Source organism: Spermophilus citellus (genome assembly GCF_964194105.1).
Source record: "Spermophilus citellus genome assembly, chromosome: 12".
NCBI classification, from domain to species: Eukaryota; Metazoa; Chordata; class Mammalia; order Rodentia; family Sciuridae; genus Spermophilus; species Spermophilus citellus.
In genome coordinates this window covers 113462194-113481537 of record NC_138198.1, presented here as the reverse complement: position 1 = coordinate 113481537, position 19344 = coordinate 113462194, and the positions used below count along the sequence as shown (strand labels likewise).

General features: G+C 40.6%; 1 protein-coding gene across 2 annotated transcripts in view; it reads left to right on the top strand.

Moving 5' to 3' along the window:
* ATP8B1 (ATPase phospholipid transporting 8B1) overlaps nt 1–19344 on the top strand; it is a 122912-nt gene that overhangs the window by 90724 nt on the left and 12844 nt on the right. For both annotated transcript variants that reach the window (XM_081263760.1, XM_081263761.1), the window contains exons 13-20: nt 1534–1742; nt 3476–3519; nt 4460–4616; nt 9421–9609; nt 12506–12618; nt 15036–15200; nt 15981–16092; nt 17524–17599. In XM_081263760.1, coding sequence (XP_081119886.1) covers nt 1534–1742; nt 3476–3519; nt 4460–4616; nt 9421–9609; nt 12506–12618; nt 15036–15200; nt 15981–16092; nt 17524–17599 — 1065 coding nt within the window. The remainder of the gene's footprint in view (nt 1–1533; nt 1743–3475; nt 3520–4459; nt 4617–9420; nt 9610–12505; nt 12619–15035; nt 15201–15980; nt 16093–17523; nt 17600–19344) is intronic.

Sequence of the window (19344 nt, the reverse complement as noted above, 5' to 3'; positions counted from 1 at the left end):
TCTCATTTGTGTGCCTTCGCAGGTGATAACGTGCTGACAGACTGGGTTTCCTTCTGCTTTGCTTGTGGATATATCCCCTGTATCTAGAATGGTTTTTGGTACCTAGTAGGACATATTTATGGAAGGAGGACAGGGAGGAAGAGAGTTATCTTTCCATCATTTAACTTGTTATAAAAAGATCCTTTGCTCGCTTAACTATTGCTGAATATATAAATGGCTTCCTTCTAACTGAGATGTGTTTAATTCCTATGGTGTTTTGGTTTCGCTTGTGTTTTTGTACAGTGCCGGGGATCAAACCCAGAGCCTCATTCATGCAAGTGCACTACCACTGAGCTAGGCCCTGGGGCCTGTCTAGTTTCAAAATTGAGATGATTCTTTTTGAATATCTTCTTTTGAACATTCTGTAACCTAATAAAATTTAGAAAAAAGTGTCACCTTCACAGTGAGGGATCACAATTTAGGAATTATTTGCCAAAAGACTGTTGCCCTACATGAGAGCACTCAGCAGTCTGTCACCTAGTGGGCCCATGTCCTCTTTGTCCTACAACTGGAGACAGAAATGAATACTGCCATCCCAGTTGTCCCTGGGAATGATTGGGAAACACAGTAAGATGACTGCACCTGGGCACCATCCACAGGGGTCCAGGTCACCTGAGCTGTGGATTTTGGACATGGCCCTCCATGGCCGTGGCCTGATGTGCAGGAGTGAGTGGGAAGTCATAGTGAGCAGGATGCTTTGAGGAAACACTACTCATCTAAAGTCAGCTTGACCCTGACCTGAAGGACAAAACAATTGGTCAGGAGAGCTCAGAGGCTGAGCACACGGCCACGCATGACTTGTCTCTCTCTCTCTCTTTTTTTTTTTTCTTTTTCTTTATTTGGTACCAGGGATTGAACTCAGGGGCAGTTGACCACTGAGCCACATCCCCAGCCCTATTTTGTATATTATTTAGAAACAGGGTCTCACTGAGTTGCTTAGCGCCTCACCATTGCTGAGGCTGGCTTTGAACTCTCGATCCTCTTGCCTCAGCCTCCCAAGCCGCTGGGATTACAGATGTGCGCCACTGCCACTGGCTATGGCTTGTCTCTTTGAAGATGTCTTAGTTTGTTTAGGCTGCTGCAAAAGAATGCCTTTACCTGAGTAGCTTGTAGACAACAGAAACATACTGCCCACAGTTTCGGAGGCTGGGAAGTCTAAGATCCAGGGCGGGCACTTTTGGTGTCTGGTGAGGGCCACTCTGCGTCCTAGATAGCACCTTCTTGCCGCATCCTTAAAGGGCAGAAGAGGCAAGCAAGCTCTTTTATGAGATCACTGATCCCATTCAAGAGGGCTTTGCTTTTAGAACCTAATCACTTATGAGAGGCTCTGCCTCAATATTGTGTTGGGGATTGTTTTGACATATGGGTTCTGGGGGCCACCAATATTCATCCCGTAGCAGTCGATGGCAGGCCTGTGTGCACAAGTGAGGCTAAAATCCACCGCTACCACTCACAGCTCAGAACTCCACACAGAGTGATCTTTTGTCTTCCTAGTGTGGAAGTGATTCGTCTGGGACAGAGTCACTTTATTAACTGGGACCTGCAGATGTACTATTCTGAAAAGGACACGCCTGCAAAGGCGAGAACCACCACGCTGAATGAGCAGCTCGGCCAGATCCAGTACATCTTCTCTGATAAGACGGGGACACTCACGCAGAACATCATGACCTTTAAAAAGTGCTGCATCAATGGGCAAATCTATGGTGAGTGCAAGTGTGAAGGAGGGGGAAAGCCAGACCTTGGCCATTTCCTAAGTGGACTGCGAGCTCAGATGATCTTGTCTACAAGATGATTTCAGAGACATGCTTCTATCTACAAGATGCGGGTGTGTTTTGGGTCTGAAATAGAAGGAATGGTTGGCTGTTGAATTATGGTAGAAGATTCATTTCCTGGATGCTGCCTAGAGCTGAACCTGCCACCCTAGAGTCACTTGTGCCCTCCCTATGCAGATTGCTGCTGGCACAGGCCCCCAGCTGAGGGCTAAAGGGGCATAATGGACACTGCTGGGAACACACGCCTGGGAGAGGTCAGCAGATGGAAACAGGCACACGTTGCCAGGCACAGTGGCACAAGCCTGTAATCCCACAACTCTGGAGGCCAGGGCAGGAGGATCACAAGGTCCAGGCCAGTCTGGGCAACTTAGTGAGATTCTGTCTCGAAATGAGAAGGTCTGGGGATGTAGCTCAGTAGCAGAGGGCCTCTGGGTTCAATCCCCAGTAACACACACACACACACACACACACACACACACACACACACAAAGGTACATGCCCCTCAAAAAACTAAACATTGAAATAGCCAGCAATTCCACTGCTGGGTATATATTGTAAGAAATTGAAATCAGAGATTCAAAGAGATATTCGTGCACCCACATTCATAGCAGCATCATTTACAATAGCCAAACTGTGGAAGCAACTCCAGTGTCCATTGATGGATGAATGGTTAAACAGAATGTGTGTGTGTTTATCTATAATATGTGTGTGTTTACACACACACACACACACACATAGTGGAACATTATGTGTTTCCTTAAAAGGAAGGAAATTCTGATACATGCCACAACGTGAATAAACCCTAAGGTCATCATACTAAATGAAATAAGCCAAAACCAAAAAGGCATATGAGTCCACTTATATGAGGTACTTAGAGTAATCAAATTCATAGGAACAATGTAGAATATTTACTAGGTCATTAGGGAATGGGGGCAGGGTAATAATAAATTATTGTTTAATGGGTACAGTTTTAATTATGCAATGTAAGCACTCTTCTGGATGGACGTGGTGGTGTTGGTTGCACGACAGTGTAAATATACTTAATGCCACTGAACTGTGCACTTAAAAAGGGTTATAACGGTAAGTTTTATGTGTCTTTCAGCACAACTTTAGTAAAATTGATTTCTAATTTTCTGAAATATGTCTTACATTTAAAAGCAACATTAAGGCTAATCCTATATTTAAATAGAGTGCTTTTAAATAATTTAAGGCAATGTATTTTGCTTTAAACACAGCACATGAGTATTCTTTCCACTTATGGAAAACTTTATATTGTGAATGTGGTTTCATTTGAGTGAGGAAGACTAGGAACCTGGTGGCAGGTATAGCATTTCAAAGGACAAGGAGGGTCAGGTATAGCATTGCAAAAGACAAGGCTCAAATCTCAAAAGAACAGAGAGGAACAGGCACTAGTATTTGAAACTCTAGTGAGGGTGGCAAATTATTTTTGCGAAAAGTCACATAGCATATATTTTAACCTTTGTAGGCCCTATATGGTCTCTATTCTTTATTTTCATTTTTTTATCCAACTCTTGAAAAATGTGAAAACTATGTTAACTTCAGAACCATCCATGTGTAGGCTCTGAGATGTGTGTGTGTGTGTGGGGGGGGCTCTGGACACAAGTAAAAGAGACTTAATTTGTTTTGTCCTGTTTGCTTCTCAGGAGACCATCGAGATGCCTCTCAACACACTCGTGGCAAAATAGAGGTGAGTCCTTTAGCATGAGGAATTGCTGGGATGCATATTAGTTTTCTAGAGCTGCCTTAACAAATTATCCCAAATTGGGAAGCTTAAGATAACAGAAATCCATTCTCTAATGGTTCTGAAGGCCATATGCCCAAATAAAGGTGTTGGCAGAGTCAAACTTCCTTGGAAAGTTCTAGGGAGAATTCTTCTTTCCCTCCTCCTAGCTTCTGGTAATTGCCAGAAGTTCTTGGTGTTCCCTGGCTTGAAACCCAGGCCTCCAATCTCTGCCTCCATTGACACATGGTGCTCTCTCTCATCATTCTAATCTCACTTGGCCTCAGCTTGGTTACATTTGCAGGGACCCTATTTCCAAATAAGGTCACATTCATAAGTACCAGCAGTTGGAACGTCTACATATCTATTAAGGGGACAAAATTCAACCCACCATAAGATGCTTTTTGTTTTAAGACAGGTGTAAACCTCTTATCACATAAGTCAAGAATATACTAAAATCCACCAAACATGATTATGGCAGCACATGCCCTTTATCCTATACACTTGGGGACTGAGGCAGGAGGATTGCAAGTTTCAAAACCAGCCTCAGCAACTTATTGAGACCCTGACTCAAAATAAAAAATAAAGAAGGTCCACATCAGGATTCCCAGCTACTTGGGAGGCTAAGGCAGGAGAATTGCAAGTTCAAGACCAACCTGGGCAAATTAATAAGCCCTCATCTCAAAATTTCAAAAAAATTTAAAACAGGCTGGGGATGTAGGTCAGTGGTACAGAACTCCTTGGTTCAATCTCCTAGTATTACTAAATAAATAAAGCTGGGAATGGGCTAAAATCCAAAATGTTATTTTCACATAATTAAAAACTTGACTTCAAAGAAAAGTTCGTATCAATTTTTAATCCAGGTTTTTTTTAATCGCCTTTTTGTTTTCTTCTGAATTTCTTTCAGCAAGTTGATTTTAGCTGGAATGCATTTGCTGATGGGAAACTTGCATTTTATGACCATTATCTTATCGAGCAAATCCAGTCAGGGAAAGAACCAGAGGTCCGGCAGTTCTTCTTCTTGCTTGCTGCTTGTCACACGGTCATGGTGGAAAGAATTGATGGTGAGTGTTTCTCTGGCATTTCAGACTTTGGAGGCTAGGTTTTTGGTTTGCAGACAACTCATGCTCTGCTTCCCATGCATGTTTAATGGTCTGCATGGTAAACTCAAACGGTGGATATGAGCACCTAGCGCTAGATGGTGTATGGAATAACAAAGATTTCTCTGAAGTTTACATCTGATTCACAATTATAACTCTGGATGTGTTTATCACTTTGAAAATGAAACTTTATCATTAAAAGTAATGATTGGCTCTTGAATTAGGATAGAATCAAACTCTTTCTACCGAATTACTAATGTGTGTTGCCAATGTAAAAATCAGGCCTTATCTGCATTGCAAGTAGACTTTAAACTTGAACAGACTTTTCTACAAAATGATTTCAGAGATCTGTTTTTACTTCCTGGATTCCGATATGTTTTGGGCTTGAACGTATCAGCCAAAGCCTGGATCTCTTTAAGGTCTCTTTCTCATTTAAAAGTGCATTTGCATGGGAACAAGCAAGGCTGAAGTTCATTTTAAAATCCAGTTTGTGCCAACTGTGCTAACAGCATTTTCATCCAGTATCATGAAAACATGATGGACATATATGGACATATATGTCATATATGGACATAACAAATTATTTAGATACAAATGGACATTGTAGAAAGAGCAAAAGGAATTCTTTTGATATATCTATGGTGGTGCACAGTCTGCCTTCTCTTCATTCATTCACTTTACCCCATTCTCTATGTTTTACTTTAATCACTGAGTACATAAAAGTTCCTCTTGGTGAAATTCCTATCTTTGTTTCATATGTAACTGATATAAAATCTCCAGGAAAGGAACAGGCCTAAAAACTTAAATATGTAGAAGCCGTATAGGATATCTTTCAGCAAGTTTCAAAAAGGCCCTTCTCCAAGGTGAATTTGATAGTATAATAAAGTGAGATGTGAGAGTTCAAAGTGGGATGGATCCTGTTAGCAGCAAATGGGGACAGGTGGAAAGAGCTGATGTCAGGTCATGAATTGCCAAAACAGAGGTCAAAGTCTGTTTAAATAGCCAAGCAAATTTTACTTGCACAATAAGAATGAAATATAATTTTAAGCATCCTGCTTCCCTTAGGTTCTGACTCATTAGTAAAACTCTTCTTCTTTTCTTTGAGTGCTAACTGGACATTTTAGGCCAATACCCATTAATCTTACAGTTTCTATTTGTTCCCACTTGGATGTTACTGGCAGAGCCCTGGACTGTGTGTTCCAGATGAGCCCGCCCAGTTTTGGGTCCTTCCTGCACACCTGCTTCTTCAGTGTTGCAGTAAGGAGGCTGATGTCCAAAGTCTCTTCCAACATAACATTCTGCTGCTCTTTGTCACACTGATAGCTAAGGTGAAGGCCCATATGTCCTGAGGAGTCCTTCAGTCAGTAAATGACGTGCACTTGATCCAGCCACTGGGAATGAAGACAAGTTAAATTTCTAGGTGCAGGAGGTTAGAGAAGAATGATGGAGATTAAGTTATTTTTTATTACGTATAACATCATCAATGGAAGGAGGAAATCCTTTCATATATGTGGCCACAAACTTCTGACTTCAGCAGTCTGTGTGGCCTGTGTGTTAAAAACATTAAGAGGCCATGTATGGAGACCCTTGCCCTAGTTTTCTGTTACTCTGGAATCAATTAGGGCAACCTGGCAGCTTGAAGTACCTGCTTATAAGCTCCCAATTCTATAGGTCAGAAGTCTGAGCTTGGCTGTGACCAAGTTCTCTGCTCAGCATCTCACTAAAATCAAGGTGGAGCCATGTTCTCATCTGGAGCTCTGTGTCTTCTTCCAAGCTTATGTAGTTGGGGCAAGATTCAGTTCTCTGTGGTTGCAGGACTGAGGTCCCCATTTCTCTGCAGACTATCAGATGGGCTTGCTCTCTACTCCTGGAGGTTGCCCTCAAATCCTTGTGGATTGGTCCCCTATCCTCAAAACCAGTGGTAGAGACTCTGCCTTACATTGAAACCCTCTCAGGATTCAAATCTCTCTCACAAGGCAAAGCCCTTGGCCCTTTAAGGGCTCACCTAATTAGGTTCAGAACCTTTAGATAATCTTCCTATTTTAGGGTCAACAGGGTAGGACCTAAATTAAATTTGCAAAATCCCTTCATAGTAGCCCCTCGGCTAGTGCTTGACTGAATAGCAGCAGAAGGTATATGTCTGCCATTGGGGTGGGAACCTTGGGTGATGGAAACTCCTGCACCCACAGGCCCTATGAGAGCAGAGAGGGAAAGGCTTGGGAGCCTCTTCTTTGCCTGGAGGTCTTGAATCAGTGAGCAGAGAGCTGGCTCTAGGAGGCCTCAGCCTCACATTGGGTGTGATATTCTGGAGCAGAGAGACAACAGGCCTATAGGGAGGCTGGGGGCCTGGATTAGGGTGGGTTCTTGGGCAGGATGAGAAAGTCACAAATATGGGAGACATTTGGTAAATGATTTGAAGGGGATGAGAGGATTGTGGGGAAAGAGACATCTGAAGGTTTTAAGGTTGGTGACTGGAAGATCTGAGATCCTATTTTTAGCCAGAAGAAGCGAGGAGATTAGGATAATGAGTTTATAAGAGGTGGAAGTTATGATTTTAGCATTTTTTTAAACATCAATTTCATGATGCACAAATTAGCCTGTAAAAGGGAAGAATGTCTCTCTGGTTGCCTTAAGTGTACGGTAAAGAGTTCTCTTCAGGCATTTGTTAGCCAGGTTTCTTCCTGCAAACATAAGGTTGAAGTTTGGACGGGTCTTCCTAGTCTTCCCGTCTGTGATTCCATTACTAGATCCTAATGGAAGGGTTTTCTTTTTTATTTAATGATAAAGATATCAAGGTGTTGGCTCCAGATAGAGTTGCCTCACTCAAGGAAAGTTTGCCATGTTTTATTATTTTGTTTCTTGCCTCTGTGGGAAGCAAGTTTGCTGTTAATGTTATGTAAGGTGTCTCGGTGCAATGAAGGGAGGCACTTTGTTCTCACTGCTGCTTGCTTAGCTCTGGGTAAATAGTTTGCCTCTGGCATTTGTGCATGTTTGTAGAATGGCTGGATTTAGCAAGTACGTTTATAACTTCTGGTGTATGACTTTCCAGATGAACAAATAGACAGCCTACAGTGCCATCTTTAATTATTAATTGGAAAATGATTAATGATGCCTTAATTAGAACAAATTATCTGCAGCAGCTTGAGAAGGAAGGAGAATGGGCAGGGCAGTTTAGTTCTAAGTCATTCACCCTGGAGCAGCCTGCCCTGCCAAGCAGACTGAGGTGGGAAGAACTGCCCCATGTGCCCATGGTATGCATCTGGTCACCCTGTGTTGGAAAACTAAATACTCTTTTCCATAAAAATTCCTCTGGCTATGTTGCTTTGAAGCAGAATAATTAGGAAAGAAAATAGAAAATCTTGGGTAGGCAGAGTATTTTTTTTAAACTTTTTAACTGCAGTATAATGTGTGTACAGAGTCATGCCCATAGCTATCCACAGCTTATAGCCTTTTATGGGCACCCAGACTTATTTTAAAAAACGGTATAACTAATTAGAACAAAGAAAATATATAAACTATCAACCCAGAAGTCCCTTTCGTATTCCTTAAAGTTATTATCCCTCCAGGAAAATTATCTCCTAACTTTGAATATCAGGGGTTAGCATTGTAAGTTTTTCAGATTACGTGAGCAGAATCTGTGCTCTTTAGTGTCTGGCTTCTTTTACTCAGGATTGTGAGATGTATCCTTGTCCCTGTGAATAGAAGGCAGTTTCCCACTATTTAATTTTTTAAAATAAAGAAACTGATCAGAGGGACAAAGTTTTTTTTTTTTTTTTTATGAGACTGTAGCTGTGGTGAAATAAATACACTCTTCTAAAGTGGGATCAATGGGCATGACCCTCTTGAAAAATAAATTAGTAATATGGGTTTTCAAATAATAAATGTAGGGCTGGGGGTGTAGCTCAGAGGCAGAGCACTTGCCTAAAGGCATGAGGCCTGGATTTCATCCCCAGTCCACCAAAGGAAGAAAAAAAAAAATCAATGTTCTTTAACTCAATGGTTTCACTACTATGAACCAGTCCTTAAAAAAAAAGAGACAGAAAATATTTGCACACACATGCACAATGGTTATAACAATGTTATTTTTTATTTTTATTTTTTGGTACCGGGGGATTGAACCCAGGAGCACTTAACCACTGGGCCACACCCCAGCCCTTTTTTTATAGTTTATTTAGAGATAGAGTCTCACTGAATTGCTGAGACTGGCTTTCAATTTGTGATCCTCCTGCCTCAGCCTCTGGAACCAGGCATGTGCCACTGTGCCCTGTTTACCATGTTATTTCTGAGAGCCAAAATTTTTGGAAATAAACTAAGTGCCAATAAGGGAAAAATGGCCACCTGTCCACATATTTAAAAGATTGCTTATGAAGATTCTTTAAAGATATGACAACTTGCTCAAATATAACATTAAAATAGCCAGGTTGTGAATGTCTACCCAGCATGATAGAAACTAATCCAGGAATAGGCGTTTTTCAAAGACTGAATGTCATGATAAAATGTCCATAGCATTTTCTTCTGGGTGGCAGAATTATGGGAATGTCCCCCTCTTCTTGGCTAGTTGTTTTATTTCTGGTTTCTATTACCACTTACAATTCAAAACAATAGTTCCGAATTTAACAAGTTTTAATTTGGGTGTGATCCTTGGGAGGCCAGGGCTGGTGTCTTGGGAATGTGTTCGGCTGTGCAAAGGCACCTCAGTGGGGAGCCCCGGGGTAAGCCCTGCATTTAGTTTTACAGCTTTTCTGGTTTTCTCTCCTTCCCTTGTTAGGTCAGATCAACTACCAGGCGGCTTCTCCCGACGAGGGCGCCCTGGTCAATGCCGCCAGGAACTTCGGCTTTGCCTTCCTCGCCAGGACGCAGAACACCATCACCATCAGCGAGCTGGGCACCGAGAGGACCTACAGTGTTCTTGCCATTTTAGACTTCAACAGCGACCGGAAGCGAATGTCAATCATTGGTAGGTCCACAGCGAGTGGCTGGACGCAGTGTCGTCTTTGCCCGTTTTATTTGGTGACGCCAGCGTAAGGCAGGTAATGAATGGACCGTTTTGGCTCCTGGGAGATTCCTACAGACTTTCTGAAAAGGGTGTTGTTTCTCTACACTTCACCACGTCACTGTGCCAAGGGGCGGCTAGGTGTATCTGCACCTGGCAGAGGCTGGGGCTGTTCTCCACCGCAGGGGCCTCCGGCTGCCGAAGGGCGGTGGAGATGCTGCCCACTCAGCTGCTGGCTGTGGGCAGCTTACACACCTCTCTTCTGAGCGAGGCTGTGCTTATGAATCAAAATCGCACCTCCAGGCCACCAAGTGGAGCTGAGGATTGCTTCCTAATTTTTTTCCAGTTAATAATTTGAAAGGATTTCAAATTTACAGAAAAAAATTCAAGGATGGTTTAAAGGGCTGTTGTGTACTGTTTAATATTCACCACTTGTTTATATATTAGTATCCTTTGAATCATTTGAGAATAGGTTACAGACCCAATGCCTCTTTCCTCCAAATAGGTTAATAAGTATTTTTTAAGAACAAGAGTCTCCCTTCTCCACCGTGCCTCTCTCTGTCTCTCTGTGTATGTCTCCGTGTGTATGAATGAAGGAAATCTGAGAATTTAACCTGATACAGCATTATCATCTAATCCACAGACTTCTGGAAATTTTACTAGGAAATTTATGTATTTATGGCTTTTCTGGTTCTCTCCATCCCTCCCTCTTTCTCTATTCACTCCCCTCTTTCCACCTTGATCTTTTTCTGGTCCAGGGTTCAATCCAGCATGGCACATGGTATCTGGTGATCATGAATCTGAATCAGAAACAGTTCTTCAACCTTGTTTTGATCTTTCATATGTTGACATTTATTATATGTTGCCCAGTTATTTTGTAGAATGTCCCTCAGGCTGGTTCATCTGTTATCCCCTCAGGATTAGATCAGGTTGGGCATCGTGGCAATGACACTTCAGAAGGCACATGATGTTGGTTTGCCTCATTCATGGTGACCTTTGTTTGGATCATTTGATTAAGGTGGTGTCCACAAACCTTCTCCACTGTGCTGTGAAGGTTTAACCCATAGAAACCCATAGGTTTACCTGTGTACTGAATTCCCATCTTACTAATTGCTTTCTGAGTGCCTGACACTGATCTGGACTGATTATTGTGCCTAGCATCTACCTTGGAGAACCTAAGTCTAGTTATTGATCACACTCAAGCTGATTGAATTATCATACATATTTTAAAAAATAAGAAAACACTCATAGGAGTCATGTTATGGCCTGAGCATTGAAGGCAGTAAGTAATATGAGTTGATAGGTAAGAAAAGTTCCTGCTGGTTTGTATGAACATAGAAAATCCTGTGGAAGAAAGCAGTTAGTTCAGGACAGTACATAGTAGGCAGTCTGTACCTTTTTTTTTCTTTTTTTTTATTGGTTGCTCAAAACATTACAAAGCTCTTGACATATCATATTTCATACATGAGCTTCAAGTGAGTTATGAACTCCCATTTTTACCCCAAACACAGATTGCAAAATCATATCAGTTACACATCCACATTTTTACATAATGCCATACTAGTAACTGTTGTATTCTGCTACCTTTCCTATCCTATACTATCCCCCCTCCCCTCCCCTCCCCTCCCCTCCCATCTTCTCTATCTACCCCATCTACTGTAATTCATTTCTCTCCTTGTTTATTTTCCCATTCCCCTCACAGCCTCTTATATGTAATTTTGTATAACAATGAAGGTCTCCCTCCATTTCCATGTGAGTCTGTACCTTTTTTAAATCCAGGGGTGCTCTACCACTGAGTTACATTCCAGCCCCTTTTATTTTTTGAGACAGGCTGTTACTAAGTTGCCCAGTATGGCCTCCAATTTGTGATCCTTCTGCCTGAGCCTCCCCAGTAGCTGGAATTACAGTCATGTGCCACCACACCAGTGTCTAAATATTTGTTAAAAGAGTAAGTAAGGATACCACCAGGCATGGTGGCACATGCCTGTAATCCCACTGGCTCTAGAGGTTGAGGCAGGAGGATTGCAAGTTCAAAGCCAGCCTCAGCAACAGCAAGGCGCTAAGCAACTCATTGAGACCCTGTCTCTTTTTTTAAATTGATTTTTATTTGTATATGACAGCAGAATGCATTACAATTCTTATTACACATATAGAGCACAATTTTTCATATCTCTGGTTATATACAAAGTATATTCACACCATTCATGTCTTCATACATGTACTTTGGATAATAATGTCCATCACATTTCACCATTATTTCTAACCCCATGCCCCCTCCTTTTTTCTCCCACCCCTCTGCCCTATCTAGAGTTTGTCTATTCCTCCCATGCTTCCTCTCCCTACTCCACTATGAATCAGCCTCCTTATATCAGAGAAAACATTCAGCATTTGGTTTTCTGGGATTGGCTAACTTCACTTAGCATTATCTTCTCTAACGCCATGTATTTACCTGCAAATGCCATGATTTTATTCTGTTTTATTGCTGAGTAATATTCCATTGTGTATATATGCCACATTTTTTTTTTACCAACCTAGAGACCCTGTCTCTAAATAAAATATAAAATAGGGCTGGGGATGTGGCTCAGTGGTCAAGTGCCCCTGAGTTCAATCCCCAGTATCAAAAAAGAAAAAAAAAAGTAAGTAAGGATATGGAAACATTCACACATTCATTTTGCTATTACATTCAATGTAGACAAAGGCTTACCAACTTTGTTGATGGTAGCACTTCTAGATGCATTGACTGTTTTAAGATGGGTGAATTAGGAGCACAGTAACACTTCAAAGTAACATTATCAATGTAGTTTTCTATGAAGAAATCAAACTTAACTTTGTTGTGTGTTTTTTCTTCCCTTACTCCCAGTAAAAGCCCCGGAAGGCAACATCAGGCTATATTGTAAAGGTGCTGACACTGTCATTTATGAACGGTTACATCCAATGAATCCTACAAAGCAAGAGACACAGGATGCCCTGGATGTAAGTCTCACTTTCATTCTTCTTGCAAGATTCTGTTTCTGATGCTGTCTCTTAAGTTTCTTAACTCTTGACCCTCCCCTGGCTCTGGTGTCATTGGGTGGAAACATCACCAAAGTAGAAAAGTGGCCACCTGGGTTCTAGTTCTTCCCTTGCTGGTGATGTTCTTGGAAATGACTATGGAGCCAGCCCTTTCCCAGCATCCAGGTCTGTAGGACAGATGCAGGGGAATGTGCTGGGTTTCTGTTCGTGACTAAAAGGATCAGGGGTCACTCCAGTTGAACTGGGCTGACTGGGCTGCGCAAAATAACCACAGGAGAGACACAAATACCTTTTTCTTTGGGGTCGCTGTGACAGCTCCTCTAACCTTAAGGGTCTGCAGGAAGAAAGAGAGAGAGAGAGAGAGAGAGAGAGAGAACCCACTGATCCCTTTTATTGAAGAGAAGCTATTCAAATGAGGCAAGGGGTCAGGTTTCAGGGGGATAAGTCTATGTTCATGATGTCCACTGTCAGCAGGTTGACTGACATCTATGTAGGCCACACCCAAGGACACAGTAAGAGAAGGGGACACACACAAGGCACTTCCATGGAACATTCTATCCTAAACAGGGCAAGGGGTAATATTACAAAGGAACAGGTGAGCATAGCTTCACCCATGGGGCTGTAGAAAGAAACAGCCGGGGCACAAAGACACAGTCACTCGAACCCTAGAAGAGTGGGGCAGTCTAGCAGCATGGGTGCCTGACGCCACATCGCCCAGCAGGGGAGTTAACTCAGTCATGTGCGAGGTTGGTCTCCCACAGGAATGGCTAGTCTCTCTTCCAGTTATCCTGAGCCAGCTATAGCTATGATAAGCTGTAACCTTACCATCTCTGTGGCTTCCTAGAGCTCTACCCTCTTCTAGGTACAGGGGAAGGAACGGAGGCATTCCTGTTTGGCAGAGGTTAAGAAAGCAGTGCGCTGGATCATGGTGTTTGTTGTTTTTGCAGTGCTGGGGATCAAACCCAGGGCTCACACATGAAAGGAAGCACTCTACCACTGAGTTTCATCCCCAGTCCTTTTTGTTTTTTAAATTTTGAGTCAAGGTCTTGCTCACTAAGGCTGGCCTGACACTTGCCGTCCTCCTGCCTCAGCCTCCCAGGAATTTGAGAGTCTGGGTGTGCACACACACACACACACACACACACCACCCCTGCTGAATCATTGAGTTTGACGCCTTTGTTCACAAAACAGTTTGGTCTTAATTACTTCAAATTCCTTATCTTAGGAAGCTGTGTGTGCACAGTCCATTGGTATTGTCACCACTAGAATGTTTTTGAACTTGCACTTTGGGAATTGCCCACCCATCCTCAAACGGTTTTGGTTCTGCATGCTGATGCAGTGAGGTCTGGAGTACATCGAGAACTCGTGTCCCAGTTCAGTCTCTTTAGTAGTTTTGTTGGGGGGGGGAAGAATATTTTTCATATCATATGTATCGTTAATCCCCCATGTGAAAGAGGAAGGAAATAATTAGAACCATGGCAGGTCATTGTAAAAGAAAGCATCTCGCTCAATTCCCAGCACTTAGGAGGTACTTAATAAAGGGTGGTTTCTTCCTTTTAACCATCAGTTGAGGCTCAGAGCCTGCCAAAGGTGTTCAGAGAGAAGCTTAATAAACCTGTTGTTTACCAAGTAGGGTCACGTTTTCAGATTAGGTACTGATGCTGATGCTAATGCAATTAAAATGGATGAATTCTCATGGGGGTGCGACAGTGTCAATCTAATCAACCAAATATAGAACCTTTCAAAAAAAAAATCTCTGAAAAGTGAATACTCGCTTGGGCCAGTTCTGACATCTTGGCTAGATAAGAAGTAACAATGAAATAATAAAAGATTTTTACTGGTTCATATTAAAGTTATTTAAAAGTGGCTTAAATCTGTTCAAATTTCCAAATACTCTTTTTCATTAGAATGTTTGATCTCAGATTTAACAATGGCTCATGGATTTTAGAATTGGTTTGAGGATTAGTGTTTGGTTGCAAGTTCACAGTTGATTGGACTTATAACACAGTTTGTGGGAACAAGTTATAAAATTATTGGGACTGTATTTACAACATCATTACATCTTTTGTCTGTTATTTTTAGTCATTAAAAAAAGCTTTTTTTTTTTTAACTCTAGTGACTTAATTTAGAAGAAAGGTAGACTTTTCACTTTAACAAATTTGGGAAGTAGAAATATAGTCCCGGAACCCTGGTGATGCTTACAAAAAACAAAGTCTATTATAACACAAAGTTTAATTCCTCTGTAGAATCCTTCACATTTCATAGTCTCTTTTAAAATTCTCTTAGTACATTACTTCAAAGTAAGATTTCAAACTTGACCTTGAGCTACATAAAATTAAATATTCTTGCATCGGTGGATTGTCTTTTAAATAAAACAGATCTTTGCGAATGAAACTCTTAGAACCCTGTGCCTTTGCTACAAAGAAATTGAAGAAAAAGAATTTGCAGAATGGAATAAAAAGTTTATGGCAGCCAGCGTGGCCTCAACCAACCGAGATGAAGCTTTGGATAAAGTATATGAGGAGATTGAAAGAGACTTAATTGTGAGTTTTAACCTTAATAATGTTTTCCTTGATATTCTAAACAGAAGCAAAATTTTTATTAAGTTTTATTACATTTTGATCTCATGCTTGAAAGATTATTCTAACTCCAGCAAATGAAATTGGAACAAAGAAAGTAGGTCATTTGAATTTCTTCTGTTCTGATTACAGAATAGGCATTGTCATTTTAGAAACCAAAAGAGAAAAACCTATAGAGAAATGTTCTGAGTTAATCTAATTCCATGATTTTTATATCACTTATTAAAATGCATTATGATTTTATAGGATGTCAAACCAGCACTTATTTATTTGTGAAAATTACTGAAACAATTTATGTTTTGAAAAATATTGAAACAAAAAAACCCCCACCATTTCTAAATGAAATTTTTGAAAATTTAGTTCTTATTGCCTGTAGAGTTTAGATTAATGGAAAAATGTTCAATAGCCAGTATTTCCCTTTGGCCAGAGGGATGGGCTCATATCTTTAAAGCAGCAAGTACACAATTATAGTGTGGTTTTAATGTCTGATTTTGTACTTGCATTTTTTTTTTGTCTCAGCTAATTAATTAGTTCATTCTCCAAGAAAAAAAAAATATTTGGTTGTTTTGCTTTGCAGTAAGTGTGAAGCATGGTGGTAGCCTTCCCTGCCATGCTGGCCACTGGCTGTGGTAGAACACCAATTGGGGTACATAATTAGCCCTTCTCTTTAAAGGCTGGCAAACTATAACTACAGACAGTTTTTGGTTTATTTGCTAATTCCTTCTTTTCAAATGTACATTCCAGCTATTGGGAGCTACAGCTATTGAAGATAAACTGCAGGATGGGGTCCCAGAAACCATATCAAAACTTGCAAAAGCTGACATTAAAATCTGGGTGCTCACTGGAGACAAAAAGGGTAACTCATTTATGTGGGGAAGTGTATCTATTAATTCACAAATATTTAGAACTGCTGTTTCCTTTGCCCCCGATGACTTTCTCAGACTTTCCATCCTGTAGGGCCACCAGCTATTTCTTTGGAAGGGAGAGATTTTCTCTTAAAACCCTCCTCTTATCCCATCCCTCCCTGATTATGTCCTTCTCTGAACTCCCTCTATAGCAGAATCTATTCCTTATGATTTAGCTCCCAATTGCATCCTGCTGGTTGTCTTTATCTCTTCGCCCTGATGTGCACTCCTATCCTGAAAGGTGATCCCTTCTGTCTTCCTAGTGCTTTGCCATTTGGGGGCATAGAGAATAACACAAAGTGCTGAATGACATCAACTCTTGTTATCTTGCTCTTTTTATGGCTTGGAAATTACAGTTAAAATTTTATACCTGAGCAAAGTTTTTAATTCTTAAATTTAGAGCTCAACAAGTTGCGGTTTGATATCCATACTTTGTTCTGCAAGCCTCTCACAGGAAACTGAATAATGTCTGTTTCTCTGCCATCAACAATGGGCTACACAATCTGAAAGCACAGCCCTGGACTTTAATAACTACCAAATGGGTGGTTATGGGAAAAAAAGGGGGAACGTGTCATTAGTAGGCACCCCATGTGAGGACTGATGGAAACATTATCCTTCCCCTTATAACAACATGTTCAGAGCATGTCAGTATTTTAGTGAACATTCATTTATTAAATAATCAATTTAAATAGTTGATAATATAGCAATTTATTATTAAAAACATCTCAAACCTGATTTTGACTTTCACTTATTATTGGGAAAGGAATCGACTTATTTATAAGAATTCTATGCACTGCTATAGAAAATAGCGTATTTGATTGAATCTGATCATGTTCATGAATTGAAGGGAATTATCATTGTAGGTTGAGTATCCCTAATCTGAGATCCAGAATGCTCAAAATCTGAAACATTTGGGGGTGCTGACATGATACCACAAGTGGAAAATTCCACACTTAGGATCTCATGTGAACAGTCACAGTCAAAATGCACCTGTACTAAAAATAACTATAAAATTACCTTCAGGGGCTGGGGATGTGACTAGTCATAGAGCACTTGCCTAGTATGTAAGTAGCTCTGGGTTTGATCCCCAGTACTGCAAAACAAAAACAAACAAAACAAAATTACCTTCAGCTTATTCAGCCTTTGGGTATAAGGAATGTGTAAAACATAAATAAATTTCATAATTAGATTTGTGTCTCATCATCATAGCATCTCCGTGTGCATGTGTGTGTGTTCCAAAATAAAAAAAGAACAAAAAATTCAAAAATCTAAAATACTTCTGGTCCTGAGCATTTCAAATAGTAGATGCTCAACCTGCAGTAGATAGAAATTATTCAACTCAACAATAGGAATGACATTGGACTTGATTTTATCTGTTGTAGAAACTGCAGAAAACATAGGATTTGCTTGTGAACTTCTGACAGAAGACACCACTATCTGCTATGGGGAAGATATAAAGTAAGTAAAGGGCCTGTGGCATGAGATCATACAGCTGCTCATTTCACAAAGGCAACACTAGTGGCAGAGGCAGCACAGATGGAGAAATAGGGGCGGGGGTATGTTACCTAAGACAGTCTCCTCCTGCTTAAATGAAGCAAGAGAACATCGGGCAGTTCCCAGCTATCATGGTGCAGTCTTATTTTGATCCCATTTTAGTTTTAAGGAAACCTTTCGAGGCCACTTCCTCCATTCCTTAGAGCCCTTGGTGCTTTTTTTGTCTGCTGAAAAAGAGAACTGGGCCTATGGTATCATTAGCAAATTAATATGACTTATGTTTTGTCTGTTGGAGGGATTTTATTTTTTGAAAGTGAAATGGGAGGAAAAAAGAAAGAAAGAAAAACACCACCTTGTCCCAGAAGGAAGTTTGGAAGGCTTACTTTGCCATCTATAATCTAGCTAGAGGAGGCAATCCTGGTATGTCAGACCTTAGCTTATGCTAGAACATTGGTTGTCTCTGAATCAGACTTGCAGAAGACCTGGAAACATATGATGCAAAAGTCCCTGTCTTGTTACAGAGCTATAAATATAAGGTACACAGTTACCATGATGGCTTTACAGTTCCACTTATTCCTCAAGCTTTATCCTATAGTGCCTGTCTCAGGCTGGCACAAGGTCAGATTAAGCTGTTAATGTATACACTTGCTGGGCTGCTGGTCCTTACTAGTCTTCTTTCTAATGATGATAATAAAGCTTTTGTGAGTCAATTCCAGTATGAGAGGCACTCTGCTAGATTAGACAAAATTGGTAGTCTTATAATCTAAATCAGCCCTGTTTGAATAGAGGCACATAAACCATGCCTCTTTGAGCTTTTAGGTTTTAAAAGGTAGCAACGGACAAATAAATGCTTCATATGTTTACTTAAGTAGTTTTCGATTGCAAACAATATGGTTAATTACCATATGGTTTTGTTTATTTTTTGTAGATGGGGGTTTTAACAAATTTCTGGTCTCTCTTTTAAAAGTGGACCCTAAGCTAAATTAAAAGATAAAATTTATGCAAATAATAAATTTTATGATCATGCTTGTAGCCAAGTTTCCCTTTATAGAGAGATGAATTATCTTTCTAGATGGTGCCTGAAATGATGATTCCTATAACATAGCTTAAATAAATTCATATTTTCTTCACTTTAAGTTTTTTTATCATTTGTCTTGATTTCTAACTGATTTTCCAACTGAAAATGAGAATTAAATGAATGTGGAAGAGGGATAATAAATACCTAATCTTCTAGTGTGATGGTTCTTAATCAGGGAGAAGGGGTTATTTTGCTTTCCAGGGATTGCTTGGAAATGTCTGCAAACATCTTTCGTGGTCCCAACAGGGGAGGAGGAGTGCTACTGGCTTCTAGTGGGTTGAGGCCAGAGATGCTATAAAACATCCTACATGTGTCCTTCCTAAAATAAGCATCCACATACAACAGAGAATTATCTGTCTAAAGACATCAACAGTGTCAAATCTGAGAAACCTGCTTTTGAGGTGTGCATGAGGAACGGAGAAAGTCTCCCATCAACTTGCTGCAAACAAATCACATCACCTCTCTTGGCTTGATTTCTTTATTTGCAACATGAAAAGATTGTGCAAGAAGGCCCCTTCCCTCCAAAATCTCATGACTCATTTTTCTATCACATAGAAGTGTTACATGTCATCTTATCAATGATTTGTTGATATAAAGTATCAAGAATTTTTAAAAGCAGACATAATTGTAT